General features: G+C 51.1%; 2 protein-coding genes across 9 annotated transcripts in view; one reads left to right on the forward strand and one right to left on the reverse strand.

The window, feature by feature from the left end:
* Positions 1–616: 616 nt before the first annotated feature.
* MDH2 (malate dehydrogenase 2) lies at positions 617–18,855 on the reverse strand. Of its 2 annotated transcripts, XM_030797526.1 has the most exons (9): positions 18,654–18,855; positions 13,071–13,239; positions 10,571–10,654; positions 9,986–10,095; positions 7,610–7,735; positions 4,523–4,600; positions 3,670–3,769; positions 3,155–3,306; positions 617–1,841 (listed from the first exon to the last, which is right to left on the reverse strand). In XM_030797526.1, the coding sequence occupies exons 1-9, from the start codon at positions 18,717–18,719 to the stop codon at positions 1,710–1,712; spliced, it is 1,017 nt and encodes a 338-aa protein (XP_030653386.1). In that variant the 5' UTR covers positions 18,720–18,855; the 3' UTR covers positions 617–1,709. The 2 variants fall into 2 exon arrangements, with proteins under 2 accessions (XP_030653386.1, XP_030653388.1); XM_030797528.1 differs by lacking the exon at positions 13,071–13,239 and having other exon boundaries at positions 18,654–18,840.
* A 24-nt stretch (positions 18,856–18,879) lies between these two features.
* Positions 18,880–19,086, forward strand: part of STYXL1 (serine/threonine/tyrosine interacting like 1) — a 57,002-nt gene continuing 56,795 nt past the window's right edge. For 2 of the 7 annotated variants that reach the window (XM_030797529.1, XM_012496370.2), the window contains exon 1: positions 18,883–19,068. The gene's annotated coding sequence lies outside the window, so the exon portion shown is untranslated. Of the gene's footprint in view, positions 19,069–19,086 lie in introns of all 7 variants that reach the window. The other 5 variants (XM_004090909.3, XM_012496372.2, XM_030797531.1 and 2 more) reach the window with 4 other exon arrangements.

Below are 19,086 nucleotides of genomic sequence, written 5' to 3' on the forward strand. Positions count from 1 at the left end.
AGCCATGATCACACCACTGCACTCCAGCCTGGGCGAAAGAGACCCTGTCTCTAAAGAAAAATTTAGAAAACTGACAAGGGCAAATACACAGTGAAAGAAGTGGGAGGCAGCTTATCTCCATAAATGGCCACAGAGTCAGGTCTCCTGCAGCCACACCCTTGTGTGGTTCCTGCCCACGTCAGTGGGGGCCTTGTAACTTACCTAGAGAATGCAGTGCAAGCGAAGCTGGGCCAGTTCTCAGCCCAAGCCTTAGAGCCTGGCAGCTTCTGCTTTTGCTTGTGGGAACTGAGTCATTCAATGAACCTGTGGACCTTGCTGTAGAGGCCTTGCGAAGAATGAGAGGCCCAAGACCTCGGGGAGAAGGCCAGCTGTCTGGGCATCTCCCAAACACCAGCCTCGCATGCTCCAGCCCAGTCAAGCCTCCAGTGACTGCAGTGGGAGTTGCGGGCACGTAACCACCCAGCTGAGCCCTGTCAACCCCCAGCGCTGGGAGATAGGAACAGAAATAGCCTAAAAGCCACCAGACTGGAGAAGGCTGGGATTGTTACAGTAGCAGATAACCTGCAGAGCAGGCTTCATTCTCTCAACCTATGAAATATGCGAGAGAGGACAAGTATTACCAGTAGTTCCTTTCCCGCTTTATTTTTTAGCTGCTTTTGGGTTTTATACAATGAACATGTATTACTTGTAGAAGAAAACGATGTCATCCTTTATGATAAAATCCATTTCCATTTTAGCTTTTAAAAAAAAAAAAGCTGTTGTGGACAGATGAACATCCAAGTACTGGGCACACCTCCAGCCCTCCCTCTTCCACTGAAGGCCATTGCCTGTTGCTAGAAAGTTCTTTCCCAAGTATGCAGCTTTCAGTTTCCACTTCAGAGGTCACAGTGTCTGGGGAACGGACTGCCCCCAATACTAAAGGGAGTCAAATCTCTTTAATTCCCCACTCCTCAATACAACAAAGTCCCTTCTTCAGGCCACTGATGGAAACCTGGAACCCCCTTTTGATGGCAGCATGGCGTCCTCGGCCTTGACACAGCAGCTGGGGTTTGGGCGTCCCAAACCGCACACCCCAACCCTGGTCTCCCCACAGTTCTGGCCATGGGCTGTCTCTGCCACTGAACATCAGGGTTCCGTCAGAAGATGAAATCCCATGGGGGACAGAGGTCAGCAGAGGAAGCTCAATGAGAAAGGTGCTGTTTGCTCAGCCAGAAAACGGCTGCCCTGCATTCACCGCTGAACTATGACCCCGTGGGGGTGAACCACCCCCAGGAGGAATCAGGCCCGGGCGATGCAAGGGTGCCAACAGGAGGGGCGGGAGGAGCACGTACGGGTAAACTGTGAATACTGTGTCCAATTCCATAAATTAACAATTTAGACTTTCTTGAAGCTACTGATGAAAGCGTCACGCTTCAGTCTAACAGTTAAACATCATCTAATTCTGATTGGTAATGAAGAGGTAGCAGACACTCTAAAGTTGGCTCTCACAGGGAAGAAAGCACAGCATTTACAGAAGGGACCTTGAAAAATAAAATCAAGGACGGCTTTTATTGATGTGCCCATAGAGTCACCCACAATTTGGAAGGGATGATGATGTGAATACAGTAATCATCACCGAAGCAAATTAAAATACAAAGTTTATCTGCAACGGCTTTGCAGTGACATGATGCCTTCATAAATTAAGGAAACTGGCCACCTGTCACAGCGGCTCACTTCAGGGTCTTCACGAAATCTTCCCCCTTCTTGATGGAGGCCTTCAGCTCGGGGATGGCATCCGAGATCATCTTCTCCTCAAAAGAGGAGACTTTGCCGATGCCCAGGTTCTTCTCAATGCCCTTTTTCTGAGGGAGATGGGAACATGTTAAAATGAAGTTTCCAGAAAAGTGCTTGTTAGAGAAACCCTGACCTGTCGCTCCATCAGCCCCGCCGGGGAGTCTGTCTATACATGCGGGTTCTGGGTGCCTTGCTGACCAGGTGGGTGGGACTGAGCTGCGGTCAGGAGTGCGAGGCTGAGTCAGAGGGTGCCAGGCAGGGGTCCCAGCACTGTGATTGTCTAGGCAGGTACCCTGGACAATGACTGACCTTCCAAGTGTGTTTCCTTAACTATAAAACAAGCATCATCCACCTTCGTGCACACAAGGACAATGCAACAAGCACCTGGACGCCAGGCACTCAATCATCAGGAACACTTCACCGTATTCTCCCCAACAGAGCCTGTTTCTGGGTTCTTGTCTCTCCCCGCAAGTTGGTAAAGGACTGAAAACATTGTCACAGTCACCTGAATCAGGTGTCACTAAGTAGGTAAATGTCTGACATTGGCAAAAACAACAGGCGTCTCTGCCACTGTCTCACCTGCAGAAACTAAGCATGGTTTGTGTGGCAACAGCCTCAGTCCTCACCTCGACTCAATACCCTCCTACTGCCTCCCCTGGCTCGAGGGCCTGAGAACCAGGTGCGTCTCACCTGCAGGCCCTGCCATTCCACACACCTGCACCAACATGGGGACAGAACTACACCGTTGAGTGCCTGTCTCTCACCAAGGCCTGGGGCCATGGCTGAAGGATCTTTCTGTATTGGAGCATCTCTGAAAAAGGTCCTGGGGTGGCCCAGCGAGCCATATTACTTTCTGGCCACGTGATGAAGGCAAACCACACATCTGCCTGATTTCTGCCCACAGGTGAGAAATGGAAACTCGGCTTGAGGGGGTATGAGTAAGACCTAAGGGTTTCTGTTTGCAGAAGACTCAAAGGCTATCTGGATGGGGGCATACTCTGGAAGAGGAATTGGGCCTGGCCGCCCCCGCAGTCAGAACAAGACGAACAAGGAGTGACAGGGAGGTGTTCAGGCGGGGTAGGGAGGCCTCCCTGGGCTGCCTGGAGATGGAGTGTCTTATCAGTCAATACTCCTGCAGCTGCTGGGCACCCGCTGTCAAACTGCAGGGAAGGAGACCCACTTGCTGGGAGGTTCACCCTTCACAGTCTGTGATCCTCCCAGCTCTTTTTTCTCAGGTGTGCGTCCACCCTTGAAAACAACAGCACTCACCAGGCAGGCAAATGAGCTTACTGTACAACGGGCCGGGGAGAGCTCCTGAGGCTTAAGCAGAGGGAACGCCCCCTTCTTTCACAGTCTGAAGGACCCACACCCGGATACGTACCCCAAGCAGCAGTGGTGTGGAGAAGTAGGTACATTCCGTTTCCTGTGACTTAACGAAGGAACATTCCACAACACCTTCCTTTCCGTTCATTGCATCCACAAGGGAGAAGACGAAGCGGGCGCCAGCATACGCCATGGAGAGGGTGGCAGAGCCTAGGGGGGCACAGGCAGGTCAGCCTGGCTGGTGCCACACCGTGACGCCCAGGTGAGCTGGCCCCGCCAGCCAAGACACCTTCACACCTTCCAGCCTGACAGTCGAGAATTTCAGTCAGCACCCCTGATTTCTTTTTACTTATACATGAATGGTGTGGAATAGGCTCTGCCACCCTCAAAAATGACTCTCAACCCCACAAAGCAGGCCGAGCTGCCCTCTCACACAGGGATTTTCCACCAGGCAACTGCAAATCAACACTGAAAAGGATCGTCCATGCCCAGGGACAAGCAGCATTTCTCCCCAACCCTGAGCTCTCGCAGGGCCTCACTGGCACCCAGCCCCGGGGCTGCCTGAGACTCTACCTGCTCCGGCTTTAGCCTTGACCACCTCCGTGCCAGCCTCCTGGATCCGCCCGGTGAGTGCCGTCAGCTGGTCCTGGGGAAAGTCCACCTTGGGTGTGCACTGCAAGCCAAGCCGTGGGATCAGTGAGTGGCTTCCGGCCCACGACCCCAGACCCACTGCCTCCCACCCCCACTACTCCCGACCTCTCCTCTCCCTCCCATCACCAGAGCATGGGAAAGGTTTTCTGTAAAGAAGAAAAAGAAAACCTTTATAGAAAAATGACATGCTACTCTGGGCACACTGCCTATGGGGTAGCCCTGCTCCACAAGGAGCAGCAAAAAAATAATAATAAAAAGATTTTAAAAAAAAGATGAAGTCAAATCAACTCTGTTGGGAAGTGTGGTGAGTCCCCTACTCATTTGTTTTTTGAGGCCAGGGTCTGGCTCTGTCACCCAGGCTTGAGTGGTGCAGTGGTGCATCATAGCTCGCTGCAGCCTCAACCTCCCAGGCTCAAGCAATCCTCCCGCTTCGGCCTCCCAAATGCTGGGATTGCAGGTATGAGCCACTGTGTCCAGCCCTGGATTCATTTTTGAAAAAAGGACCTCGCCCACTCCGGCCTAACCAGTAACCTGGTGAGGTTCCCAACAGTGGTTTTCCTTGCGTGCTGGAGCTGGGCCCTGAGCAGCTTCCACCCACATTCGCTCCAGGACTGACACCGCCCTGCAGCAGAGGGGCGGGGCTGCCTACAACGGGAGCCCTTCCAAAACCTGGCACATGGCCAGGCCTTCTCCAGTCTACCGGGATCACCTCAAAGCAGGGCCTGGTAAAGGGAATCCTGACCTCGAAGCCCCTCACGAGGTCACATGCGCGTACCTGAGAGATCAGAGGGATGATGGTCTTCCCAGCGTGGCCACCAATGACAGGGACGTTGACTCGAGCTGGATCCAAACCCTGGTGACCAAAGTATGAAGCTGGATAAGTTAACAAGCTCTTTCAGTATAAAACATGTCACAGCCACCCACAGTCCCAACACTGGAAAAGCCCCCAGAACTCAGGGTGGAACACAGCCAGCTGGGAGGAGGCCCTGTCCAGCCCCTGCTGCGCTTGGATCTCCTGCCACGGTGCCCCAAAAGGCTGAGCATGAGCGCCAGCAGGTGCTGTGAGGGCTCGCTGCCATCTGGCGAGGCCACCACAAGTCCTTCCTTCAAAGTGAGCATTTGTGCCCACTGTGGATGGGCACGGGAGGATGCTGCCTCCTGTGGAGCGCCCCCCCCCACCCCCCGGGCCTGGCATCCTCTTTCCCAGAGCCGGCTCCACTCCCCATGCACAAGCCCAGACTCCTCCCTACACAGAACAATCCAAGTTCCCTTTTCTTCAGGCCCCACAGAACAAAATTCAAATCCATTCCAGGATACCCATGAGTGAGAAGTCTGGCACCTCAAAACAGTGATTGGGACAGAAAGAATAAACTGACTCCTATGGCTCCAAACACCACAGTTCAAGGCCGCCTCATTTCTTAAACTGGAGGTACCACACCCCCAAGAATCTGTGAACCAGGTTTTTGTTTTGTTTTTTTTGAGATAGGGTCTGTATCCCCCAGGCTGGAGTGTAGTGGCACAATCTTGGCTGGCTGCAACCTCTGCCTCCTGGACTCAATGATCCTCCCACCTCAGCCTCTCAAGTAGCACACACCTCCACGCCCAACTTATGTTTTTTAAATGTTTTGTAGAGATGGGGTGTTGCCATGTTGCCCAGGCTGGTCCTGAACTCCCGGGCTCAAGCCATCCTCCTGTGTTGGCTTCCCAAAGTGCTGGGATTCCAGGCATGCACCACTGTGCCCGGCTGAACCAAGTATTTCTTGAAACAGACAATAACCTGGTGGGAGTAATGGTAGCGAGGGAACAGCCACCTGCCCCAATGGCCATGGCCACTGAAGAGCTCAGTCCTAGGTTAGGAAATAAGCTTGGTCTGGGAGAGGGAGGATCAGCCTCATGCACAGGAAAAGCAGGATCAGCTTCATGGAGCCGGGAGCCAAAGATCCGAGAGGCTTAGCTTAGCGGTGTGTAAGCACACACGTGCAGGCACTGCACGGTCACCAGGGACGCGGGGCTGAAGGGACACAGCCCTGCTTTCCAGAGGCTTGCCCTCAAATACAAGACTCCTAGAAACGTATGTTCCAATGGTGCGTGCTAAGACAGGACAGGGCGGCTTTGCAGCAAAGGGGAATGTGGCATTGGCCTGGGAGGTCCTGGAGCCACGTTGAAAGGGAATATGGTGGGTGAGAGGATGAGGGAGGAACCAGCCATCGAAGTTTAAGGATTGATATGCATTCTTGATATGATCCAGGAAATTTCCAGAATGTCAGGCAGCCAGGGGTAATGACAGTCCACTTCACTGTTGGAGGTGGGGGACAGGGGATCTCCCAAGGGACAAGGTACCCTGTCCCCAACTCTTAACAGTGAAGCTTCAAGGCTGAGACAGGACTGCCTAACAGGACTTTCTGTGAGGACAGAGGAGCCATGGAGCATCTTAAATGTGGTTTGTGTGGCAGAGGGATATAGTTTTAATGTTATTTAACCATAAATAGCCAAATGTAGCTAGTGGCAGCTATGGTGCAGGGCAGGACTAGGGCCTGGGGTGTGCCCAGCCCTGAGAGCCCACGAGAATGAACTCTGTTGCCTCCAGGACGCCAGGGGCTGCACCTCTGGAGGTGGGATGTGGGACCCTGCCTGGTGTGTCCACTTCCAGACTGTGGCAATCCCGGGGCCCTCTGTACATACCTGTGCTCACCTGCTCACTCAAACTCTTTTTTTTTTTTTTTTAAAGAGACAGTGTCTTGCTCTGTCACCCAGGCTGGAGCACAGTGGTGCAATCACAGCTCATTGCAGTCTTGAACTCCCGGGTTCAAGCAACCGTCCCACCTCAGCCTCCCAAAGTGCTGGGATGACAGCCGTGAGCCACCGTGCCAGGCTTAAACTATCTCTTGGATTCAAGTGTCTCTCCCATTCCATGGAACTGTAAGGCCTGGGGCCATGCCTTTTGAAGCTCTGTGACCCCCACACCTGTAACAGAGTCCCAGTACCAGGCCCTCGGGTACGTGCTGCCGTGTCTGTTACAGTGGGGCACCTCTAACTCCTCAGAAGCAGATGTGCCTGTCACTCGGGAGTAAAATGGAGGCCGAGGGTGCTGCGTGTGCACTTCCTACCACGCCGCACGTATAACCTCAAATCTGCCATCAGAACAAAAAGGCCTGAAGCTCAAGAGAAATACTTTTTGGGGCCAAAGGAAGTGGTTCCACTGGCTCCACAATGGAAGCAAGTCGAAAGCAGGCTGTGCAAAGCACTAAGGACTCCAGGCCCGGCACTGGCACCAAACCAAGCCGAGCTCAAGCCACACCCAGCAGCTCAGTCTCGGTCCAGCAGCCCTAGGGTCAGGCACCTGGCCAGGCCTGGACTCTCCAGGGTGAGCTACCACAGGCAACCCAAAAAAGTCAGTGCCAGGGACCAGGGCCAACAACAATTCTGATGCCTCAGGACTTCTGGCACTTTCCTCAGTTCTTCATGTGTGCTAATTTTCCCACCCTTTATCTAGTGGCCAGCAGGTAAATCCTTCCAGGACCAGTTTTCAGGGGCAAGGAGAAAGGGGAGGACTGGGGGAGCCCTGTCCAAGTCCAGCCACTGAGAAGCCCAGAGAAGGTGTGAACCCACAGTGCTCTTGGCGAGAAGGAAGACAGCGAGAGCCGGGAGACAGACACTGGCCAGAGTAGACGCCTGTTGGGCTGGGTGCCTGGAACCCACAGGAAACACAGGGGCTGCTTCCATCAAGAGCTCTAAAAACATTTAAAACCTCCAAGTGACAAGTGACCTGGGCATGCCCTCGTGTCTTCCACGCCCATAAATGAGCACGGGTGGTGGGAGAAGTTCAGAAAGGTCACCTGAGCAACACCCATACCGCGCTTACCTTCAGCTCTGCAACAAAGGTGTTGGCTCTGACGATGTCCAGGGTCGTCACGCCGAAGATCTTGTTGGGGTTGTACACTCCGTGCTTCTTGAAAACTTCTGCTGTGATGGGGATGGTGGAATTAACCTAGGACATCCAACAAACAGGCATGGCTTGCCCTGGGTTCTGAGAGCAGGGCCAAGCCACAGAAGGAAAAGGGCTTTTTGTCAGACCTTCCCAAAGATCTAACTAGTCCAAAGACACCACATTAAACTGCTCTGTCTGATAACTGTACTGGCAAGCCACCCGCCACAAAGGAACAGGCCACACCATGTGAACAAAGAAACCCTTTACTGTAGAGGATGCTTCTTCCCTTGGTGGCCCTTCAGCTATCAACTGAAATGTGTGATGATGCCTCCATGGGTCACTTTCTGCTCGGCCAGGACTCACAGCTGCAGGGCCACTCCTGATGGGAGAGCAGTGCACAGCGGCTGTGTGCTCCAAGGAAGCAGGTCCACTGGCAGCTCGGTCACTCTGTGCTACGACCGTGGGCAGGTCACCCTAACTCCCCGGGACCCATTTTTTTCTTCTGTAAGTGGGGGAAATGATGACCTCATGAAGTCGTAAATACTAAATGACTTCACACGTCACCCAGGTCGCTGGAAGATGACATAACGGCCAGGTTTCTATTAGGCACTGGTTAGCTCCACAACAAAGGGAATAGCAGCTATTTGTGACCCACCACCCTGAGGAGGGCAAGCTTCTGGAGAAGGCAGGACCCTCAGAGGCCAGGAGCACGAGCTCTGCATGCCTGCTGGCATCCACGCCTCTCAGTGACATTATGGTCCCTGCCCCTTCACCCCAATCGATCCTCATCCTCAGACACCAGGACCCAGGCTCCGCCAAGAAGGAGCAGTGAGGGGGCTGCTGTTAAATGAGCACAAGGCCCTGCAGGTCAATCTGGGGAACCACGACTGCTCTCTCCGTGAGGGCATGGCACTCAGCGTTTCTGAGAGTAAGCAGGTGCAAAAACCAGTGAGTGGGGCCTGGGGTGGCTGTGTGCGTCCGTGACTGTGTGAATGAGGAGATGGGGACAACGGGATCAGGAATGGAAATCCTGAGTAGAATGCAGATAGTCCCACCTTATCCATGGTTTCACTTTCTGCTGCGTTAATTACCAGCAGTCAACTGAGGTCTGAAATTATTACACGGAAAATTTCAGAAATAAAGAATTCATGGGTTTTAAACCAGCTGGGCGCAGTAGCTCATGCCTGTAATCCCAGCACTCTGGGAGGCCGAGGCGGGAGGATCACCTGAGGTTAGGTTGGTTGAGACCAGCGTCGCCAACATGGCAAAACCCTGCCTCTACTAAAAATACAAAAATTAGCTGGGCATAATGGTGTGCGCCTGTAATCCCAGCTACGCAGGAGGCTGAGGCAGGAGAATCGCTTGAACCTGGGAGGTTGCAGTGAACCAAGGTTGTGCCACTGCACTCTGGCCTGGGCAACAGAGCCAAAAAAAAAAAAACCACAAACAAACAAAAAAAACTGCATGCCATCCTGAGTAGCAAGATGAACTCTGGCTCCATCCTGCCCAGGACAGGGGTCAACCCTTTGCCCAGCACACCCATGCGTCTACACCACCTGCCTGAGTCACTTAGGAGCCATTTTGGTTATCGGATCAGCTGTTGAGGGATCACAATGCTTGTGTTCCAGTCGGCTTATTTTACTTTACAATGGCCCCAAAGTGCAAGAGTAGTGATGCTGGCAATTTGGAGAAACCAGAGAAGCCATTAAGTACTTCCCTTAAGCGAGAAGGCGAAAGTTCCTGACTAAAGGGAAAGAAATAACTTTTATTATAGTATCTTGTTATGACTGTTTTACTATTAGTTGTTGTTGTTAATCTCTTACTGTGCCTAGTTTATGAATTAACTTATCATAGGTGTGCATGCCTAGGAAAACACATGGTATATACAGGGTTCAGTACTCTCCAGTTTCAGGCACCTACTGGGCTCTTGGAACGTACTTCTCCAGCTAAGTAGGAGCTACTGTGTCAAAAAGGGAATCAAGAGGCCACCACAATCACGGCTGAAAGGAGCCTTGAGAATGGACTTCTCTTCAGGTGGGGAAACTAAAGCAGAGAGAGACGTGGTCTGCCCACAGCACGAGGCTGGCTGTGACAACACTCATTCAGTTTATGCCAGAAGGAGTCCTTAGGAAATGCATGGACGGGCCTCTGCTTAGTGCACCCGACCTCTCCATTTCAGCCCCTTCATCTGTGTACCCCCCCATGCCCCCAGCACATCAGCAGCCTTTGCTGCAAATCGTGAGCTTTTCAAACACTGTCAGCACCTAAACACCTGCCACAGCTGCAAGAGCCGGGTGCTGCCACACTCACCGGATTGGCAATGACGCAGATCATGGCTTCCGGGCAGTGCTGGGCACAGGCAGCGGTCAGGGTGGCCACAATCGTGGCATTGGTGTTGAACAGGTCGTCCCGGGTCATGCCTGTAAATGATCCAATATGAGATGTTAACAGAGAACACCACAAATTTCCAGACAGGCGGCATGTGCTGAGCACCAGCTGTTACAGGAAATTTAGCCACTCAAGGTCCCCGTTTCAAGTCAGTCTCTCTTGCAGGGTAAATGATCCAGCATGATGAGTGCCAGAAGCGAGGTCTGTGTGGGTGGAGGAGGGGAGGACAACATCTGAGAAGGACCATCGAGGTTTAATAAGAACCCCCAAGGTAGAGTGGGGCTGAGGAGAGGGAAGGGCATCTGTGCACAGAGGCACAGGGGAATGGCAAGACGACTTTGACCCCAGGCCAACAAACAGATGTGATGTTTACCCCACAGGCAACGGGAGCTGGTGGCATTTTTCCTACAACAAAGCAACCAGATTAAATCCATTTTTAATAGAAAATGGGTTTAATCCCCACATCTTTACGTGGGGAGGTACCAGACAAGGCTTTCAAACACAAACCTGGCTTTCTGGGGACTCCGGCCGGAATAACTACCACATCACAACCTTTCAGGCAGTCAGGCAGCTGTTCAGGTCCGAGGTAGCCTGGAACAAACACCCCAAAAGAGAAATGTCACTGTTTCTGATTCAGAGAGGCCTGGAAAGTTCAGCCCTGGCCTTAAGGCCAACTAATGGCCTCGAGAAAGGCTAGAAGCCCTGCCTGTAACGTGACTTCCTTCTGTTGACGACTACTGCCCTGCGAGCTGACAATCCCCGTGGCAGGAACCTTCCCCGTCTACCCTGCTTTCCCCAGCCTCTCCTTGCCCAGGCCCCAGCTGGAATGGGTCAGCCCTCCAGGTTTCCACAAAAGCGAACTGAGCCACTGCTTGTTTTCATCCTACTCGTGAGCCCTGTAAGTCACTCTTGGCCTCCAGTTAGAATGAGAGGAGCTGCTCATTCCCCATCACCACCATCCTGATGAAAACTCTTTTTTTTTGAGATGGAGTCTTGCTCTGTCACCCAGGCTAGAGTGCAGTGGTGCGATCTTGGCTTACTGTAACCTCCACCTCCTGGCTTCATGTGATTCTCCTGTTTCAGCCTCCTGAGTAGCTGGGATTACAGGCATGGACCACCACATTTGGCTAATTTTTGTATTTTTAGTAAAGAAGGGGTTTCACCAGGTTGGCAAGGCTGGTTTTGAACTCTTGAACTCAAGTGATCCACCCACCTTGGCCTCCCAAAGTACTGGGATTACAGGAGTAAGCCACTGTGCTGGCCCAAACTCCTTGATCAGAAGGCACTGAAGGCCAGGAAAGAAAACGTCCTGTGCTGAAACACTCTAAATATCACTATTTCGTTTACTCCTATCATCTGAAGGAAAAAGTATGTTTTCAAAGATTTCAGGGAAATTTGCTACAATATCCAAAATCTGCTTTGATCTTGACTTTTTCCTTAATGCAGGAGCCTTCTTAACCTGAATATACAGCCCAAAAGAAAACAGGCAACCCATTCAGAGAACTCTGGAAGGTGCACGAACATAAAATTTGCCAGGCAGCCTCCCCAGCTGTTCACACCAACTTAAGACGCATGTAAACACCATCAGACAGTATAGCATACGCTGTCGGAGGGGGAAGAAATCAGAATCTTTCTGGACAGCAATTTGGAACTTTATAGTAAAAGCTCTGAAATATTCATACCTACTAATTCTGTGTTTAGAACTCTGAGACTTAAACAAAATGTAAAGATAAAGATACATACTGCAACTTATATTAATATATTTATATTTACAGAAGCAAACAGGAAACAGCCAATGGTCAACAGCAGAGCTATCATAAACGATAAATTACAGCTTTAAAAATAATTTTATCAAGAATTCGGGCTGGGCGCAGTCACTCATGCCTGTAATCCCAGCACTTTGGGAGGCCGAGGTAGGTGGATCACTTGAGGTCAGGAGTTCTAGACCAGCCTGGCCAATGTGGTGAAACTCCATCTCTACTAAAAACACAAAAATTAGCCAGGCATGGTGGTGCACACCTGTGGTCCCAGCTACTCGGGAGGTTGAGGCAGGAGAATCACTTGAACCCAGGATGGGGAGGTTGTAGTGAGCCAAGGTTGTGCCACTGTATTCCATCTGGGAGACAGAGGAAGACACGGTCTCAAAAAAAAAAAAAAAAAAAAAGGAATTCAGTGACATGCAAAAATGTTGCTACATTGTGAAGGTTAAATAAGCAGCATTTATAAATATGTATATTTATGTTTTTTTTTGTTTTTTTTTTTTTTGGAAACAGGGTCTCACCCTCTCACCTAGGCTGAAGTGCAGTGGTGCAATCAGGGCTCACTGTAGCCTCAACCTCCTGAGCTCAAGTAATCCTCCCACTTCAGCCTCCCAAGTAGCTGGGACCACAGGTGCGCACTATCACGCCCAGCTAATTTTTGTACTTTTTGTTGAGATGGGGTCTCGCCATGTTGCCTGGGCTGGTCTTGAACTCCTGGACTCAAGCAATATTCCTGACTTGGCCTCCCAAAGTGCTGGGATTACAGGCATAAGCCACTGCACTGAGTTCAGTGAATCATTTCCCAGACAACATTTACTGAATATGACACTGCCTTCCACGGACGGGCAGGTTTCCCAAAGAGGCCGTGCTTTTGAGAAGCTGGCAAGATAACCCTGGGGTGGAGGGAAGGTGGCCCGCAGCTGAGAACACAACCTTACTGTCTGTCCCCTAATCCTCACCAGAGGTTGCTGACACGTCCCTCTTCCCCATCCTCACACTACTTTTCAAATTAGAAAAAGTAGAAAATGGGATGATTAGGCTACCTCACATTTCTTAAAGACACCGCTGTTTCAATTTTTATAGACTCAAGTCTAAAAGGGTGTAATCACTTGTAAAATTTAAATTTAAAACAAACGGAGAAACCCCGGTCTCTAAACATTTAGTTTCATCTAAGAATCTTACTCAAAACTCGGATCCTGGCCTACTGGGGACAGGAAGCAAGTCTCCAGGGTCAGTGCGCCCAGTACCTTTCACAGCGGCTTTGGTCTCGATGTGGCTCAGATCTGCGGCCACTCCAGGTGTGTGCGCGATATCATAGAGGGTCAGGCGGCTCACCAAGGGGCTGTTCTTCAGGAGAAGTGAAAGTGGCTGCCCGATGCCTCCAGAGGCCCCTAGCACAGCTACTTTAGCATTGTTCTAAAAAGAGGCACAGAGAAAGGACTCTCAGGATGAAATGAGCATGAGAAGGATTCACATGGTATCCTGTAAAAAATATTGCACTGGGCCTCTTTTTACTGCAGTTGCCAAAGCAAGATACAATCATTGTATTTGTATCAGTCTCATTCTGGAAGAATTCAGGACCTTCATTCCAAAGGTCCACTTTCAAATGGGGAGAATTTATGTCTGTAGAGGCTGTGATACTCAGGGTACTTCAGAACCCTCCCGAAAGATGAAGAACAAGCTGGACTCCGTCAGGCAGCTGGACTGGTAACAGCAGCCTTACCTTCAACCTGCAGCTTTATAAACTATAAACACACACTGAGTGCCTAGCAACAGGCCCTCCCGGTAACTGAGGTTTCAGGAAGAACCCTGCTGGCTCTGTAGGAGACAGGCAATGAGATGCATTAGGAGTGGAGAGAACATTGTCACAGAAGCCCCTTGTGCAAGAGGGCAGACGGGGGTGCGGCAATCAACTCCCTGCAGGGGTGGGGAATCAGGGAAGATTCATCCAGGCAGCAAACTTGTGGCTGGAGCCTCAGGCAGGATGAGGAGCTGCCTAACAAGAGGTGGAAGGGGTTACATACATTGCTAAAGGCTCCAACCCTCCTAGGTAAGTCAGATCTGACATCTCGGGCTCTAGTATCTCACACTGGTTCTCCAGCCTAGGTGTGTATCAGAGCCACCTGCTGAGCTAATGAAGCCCACCCAGGACTAGGCTCCTGGAAGTGGGATGGGGCTTAGGCCTTGGCATTTTTGCCATTTTCCCCAGATGATTTTGACACCAGTTTGAGAATCACTGTTTCATACCAGGCTACTCAGAAGAACAGGCAGCAAAGTAGCAGCTGGCCCTGGGCATTTCAGCTTGGAACAGTTAGGAAAGTGATGGGGTGAAAGTGACCCGGCCCCGCACTCGGCAATCACTCCTGTTATTCGAAGGCACTCTTCCCCTCTAGGTCTCACTCAAGGTCTGACCAAAATTCCACCCACACCCAGGGAGCTTGTTTCTGATCTAAACTCACAAATGAGAAACAGAGCCGATTCCTGGCAGGCAGGCAGGCAGCTGCCAGTGAGGGAAGAGGCAAACAAAGTGGCAGACACAGGAGCTCTCGGCACCGTGTGTGGTTATCTGGGGCCTGACAGCATCACTGCACAGTCTTCTACAGTAGCTGAGGCCAGCTAATAACAGGCTTTGGTTATCAGAAACCAAAACCAAACAAACCGAAATCCGAGCTTACACAGTGGGTTTCTGCTCAGGAAATTAAACTATGGAAACATACACAACCAACATTTGAATTCAAACAGGTTTTTGAGTTTCAAGTTGGTGCTTTAAAGGTGAACCCCTGGCTGCCTGGAAACTTGAACCTGTCAGACCCGCTCAGAACCTGAGGTTGGGCAGCCTCACCCACTTCTGGATCTTCAACTCTCACTCCCACATCTTGTGTGAGTCTTAGGGACTCCCAAATCCCAGCTCCGCATTCCCAGTTCTGTTAGGCGTTCCATGGGTTCCACAAACCCAACTGTCCATTTATCCTGCCCCCCTCCCTCCATCCCTGGTCCCAAATGGCACTTGTGTTCACTAAACGTAAACTTCTAGAACCATCTTCTGCCACCTCCTTCTTATCAGAGACATCAAGTCAGGACATGAAGAACTTGGCAGCTCAACCACCCTCCCGACCCGCTCCTCTTCTTCATTCTATTCCATTATCTAACTTAGGTACTAGCAACACCTCCAAAGCATGCTTTCCCAAAATCAAAGTCTTAATCATTTCACTCTCGTGCTCAAGCTGGCATGGTGGTATGCACCTGTAGTCCCAGCTACTCAGAAGGCTGAGGTGGGAGGATCACTTGAGTCCAGGAGTTGAGGCTGCCATGAGCCATGATGGCGCCATTGCACTCCAGCCTGGGAAACAGAGCAAGATTCCATCTCTTTAAAAAAATATTTTCTGGGCTGGGCGTGGTGGCTCACACCTGTAATCCCAGCACTCTGAGAGGCCAAGGTGGATCACCTTAAGTCAGGAGTTCGAGACCAGCTTGGCCAATGTGGCAAAACCCCATCTCTACTAATAATAAAAAAAATTAGCCGGGCATGGTGGCGTGCACCAGTAATCCTAGCTACTCAGAAGGCTGAGACAGGAGAATCGCTTGAACCCAGGAGATCACACCACTGCAGTCCAGCCTGGGTGACAGAGCAACAGTCTTATCTCAAAAAAAAAAAGAAAAAAAAAATCTTTCAAAGCTTTCATGCCTCCATCATTCAGCCAGGGCAGTGGTTCCACAGGGGAGTGGCCAAGACAATCCCAGCAGGGTGCAGGATGAAACTGCTGCAATGAGTGTATCTTTTTTTTTTGACATAGAGTCTCCCTCTCTCACCCAGGCTGGAGTGCAGTGGTACGATCTTGGCTCACTGCAACCTCTGCCTTTTCGGTTCAAGCCATCCTCCCCTGTAGCTGGGACTACAGGTACACACCACTTATTTTGTAGAAATGAGGTTTTGCCACACTGCCCAGGCTGGTCTCAAACTTCTGAGCTCAAGTGATTCTCCCACCACAGCCTCCCAAAGTGCTGGGATTACAGGTATAAACTACCACGCCCAGACTGTCTCTATCTTTATCTAATCAAGAATTAATCTCTACCAAGAAATGGACCGACCTGCATCCTCGCTAGGGTGCTTAAATGGATCGGTCCCATGTGTACATAAGGTGAACACCACATGGGGGAGGGAGGGGAAGATTGCCTCACTGGTTTCTTTGCTTTCACTTTGTCAAGGTGATGTCACTGTATATTACAGGATGTCATCAACTTAATTTTTATAAAACCACGATCCTTAAGTCGTATAATCTTTACCATGCTTTGCAATGAGATGAAAATCTTTGGTGGCCCGGAGGTTAGATCATGATCTCCTTGTCAAAGAGCTGTCTTCCAGACCCACTGACCTTTGCTGGGTGGCAGAGTGGCTATCAACAGCACACTGCTTGGCAACTGTGTTGAAAACGGACATACGGTAACACTGCCTTCATTTATAAGTTTTAACACTTTATTATGTGTTATGGTTTTTTAAAAAATTTCTACTTGAGTTCATATTGTAATGTATATATTAGTACATATATCTATAAGTAAATACATTGGGGCTATGTACTTCCTACACTTTTACTGTTAAAGATACAGGATCCAGCTAGGCGTGGTGGCTCACGCCTGTAATCCCAGCACTTTGGGAGGCTGAGACGGGCGCATCACCTGAGGTCGGGAGTTAGAGACCAGCCTGACCAACATGGAGAAACCCTGTCTCTACTAAAAATACAAAATTAGCCAGGCATGGTGACGCATGCCTGTAATCCCAGCTACTCGGGAGGCTGAGGCAGGAGAATCGCTCCAACCTGGGAGGTGGAGGCTGCAGTGAGCCAAGATGGCGCCACTGCACTCCAGCCTGGGCAACAGAGTGAGACTCTGTCGGGTCCATGCTGGCCAACATGGTGAAACCCCATCTCTACTAAAAACACAAAAATTAGCTGGGCGTGGTGGTGTGTGCCTGTAGTCCCAGCTACTCGGGAAGCTGAGGCAAGAGAATCGCTCCAACCTGGGAGGTGGAGGCTGCAGTGAGCCGAGATCGCGCCACTGCACTCCAGCCTGGTGACAGAGCAAGACGCTGCCTCAAAAAGAAAAAAAAATAAATAAAATTGGTACCCTCTTCCCTAACACAAGCACCCTACAATCCCCATTTTTCTTGCATGTTCATCACTATTTTGATACTTTATAATGAGTGGGGCAGTAAGTAAAATATCTAGTAATTTCCGTGAGAGCAGGGACTTCTGTTTTGTTCACCGCTGTATTTCCAGTACCTAGCTCAATAAATATGTCGAATATCTGAAGGTCCTACCAAAACTCAGCCTCTCCCTGGACACCCCTGTCCTACCTTTGGTCGGCTGCCCCTCCCCCACACCTCATCTCCTCCTAAGTTTACTCATTCCCTAAGACCTTCATCGCCTCCACCTGTCCTAAGTTTACTCATTCCCTAAGACCTTCATCGCCTCCACCTGTCCTAAGTTTACTCATTCCCTAAGACCTTCATCGCCTCCACCTGTCCTAAGTTTACTCATTCCCTAAGACCTTCATCGCCTCCACCTGTCCTAAGTTTACTCATTCTCTAAGACCTTCATCGCCTCCACCTGTCCTAAGTTTACTCATTTCTGTCCCATCTCAAGTGCTACTTCTCACTTATCTTGGTATCCCCTGCAGCACTCAGCATAGTTGTTGGCAAGCACAGGTACTTAATGTACTTATCTGTATACAGCTGGGCCACCACTTTACCATAGCGCAAAAGCATTTGGTACATTCAACTTACGATGGGGTTGCCTGTGGGAACTCATTGCAAGTTGAAAATACACAAAGTTAAACTCGCCTTTTGACTTAGGATATTACCAACTTGCGATGGGTATGGGAAGTAGCCATCAATCCAGGAGCATTTGTATTTATTTTTCAAAGGAACTGGATGTACAGGAAACTGGAGGAGAGAACTTCAACGATAAATTTGGATTCCCCTTTAAAATTACCTCCCTCTTGGGCGTCGTAATTAAAAGGCAATGCGGGCACCTCCTGGGTTCTCAAAATTCGGTTTAATTAGATTCACTTGGTAAAAATGCGGAAACCCCGTCTTAAGCTTCTTCAATGAGCCCAGGCCTGTTTTTTATTCGCTTTCTGGTGATTCTGACACACAGCAGAGTTTAAGAACCACCATTCTAGAACATGGCTAAAAATAGCCTAGGCTTAAGTGGTCGCGGGCCAAGTCAAGCACTGTTAAGACACCTGGCGGCAGGCTCGGTCCGCTCACAGCAGGAGAGATCCTCCAAAAAGGTTAAGAGGAAGCCGTCTTCAGGTCAGAAGCGCTGAATGGTAATCCTCTGGCCAAATGACTGTGTAACTCTGGCCCAGTTCTCTAGCCTCGGTTTGTCCATACTATGGAATTAGGAAGTATATGATTTCTTTTATTGACGCACAACTCACACGGATGCTGCAAGGAGATTAGCTACGTCAAAGCAATGGAAAGCTGCAGAAAAAAACGTAAGTTTACTTTCAGATGCAGAGCCCTGGTTTCCCAACCTTGAAGCCGTGCAAGCCGAGAGCAGGTCCTCTAGGGAATCTGGGAGACCTGGGGGAGCCCTGCCAAATGGACCGGCCCTGGAGCGGGACTACCTCGCCCCCTTCTCCCCGGCTTTCTCCCCCGCACCTCCAGGCTAGTGTCAGGGCCTGCCCCGGGCGCCACAGTCTCCAGCCAGTGCCGGGCAGCCCTGCGGTCCAGGCTGGCCTGGAGAGGTTCAGAGCTGCCCGCGAACCGGGGACGCACGTGGCCCGGGCCGGGGGGCCTCCGCCTGCAGGCCGCCCCTCGTCGGGCCTACCTGGGCCGAGGTGCTGAAGCTGCGGCGGAGAGCAGCGCTGGCAGGCCGGGCGAGGGCTGAGAGCATGGCTGGAGCGGGAGGGGCGCCGACTGGCAGGCACAGGAGCTGGTGACGGGGAAGTGACTCCAACGACCTCCACACTGCGCAGCGCCTGCTCCGTGGGGCCTCGCGAGAGTGACCGGACTTCCGTTCGCGCTCGCCTCCGGGATCTCGTGAGATCACGGCCACTTCCGGGAGTCGGAAAGGAAGGCTCCGGGAGGTGCCTGACTATACCGGTGCTTGGCTGTGTTCTAGCGTGGCCGTTTGTGTGACCGGTGGGGGACCTGCAGTCGGAGTGGGAGGGACAGTCTGCACCCAAGAGGTAGAAGAGGACGGGCTTTAGGCTGGAAGCGCCTTAGAGGAGCCATTTTTCCAGGTGGGGCCCCAGGCAGAG

This window comes from Nomascus leucogenys, chromosome 17 (assembly GCF_006542625.1).
Source record: "Nomascus leucogenys isolate Asia chromosome 17, Asia_NLE_v1, whole genome shotgun sequence".
NCBI lineage: Eukaryota > Metazoa > Chordata > Mammalia > Primates > Hylobatidae > Nomascus > Nomascus leucogenys.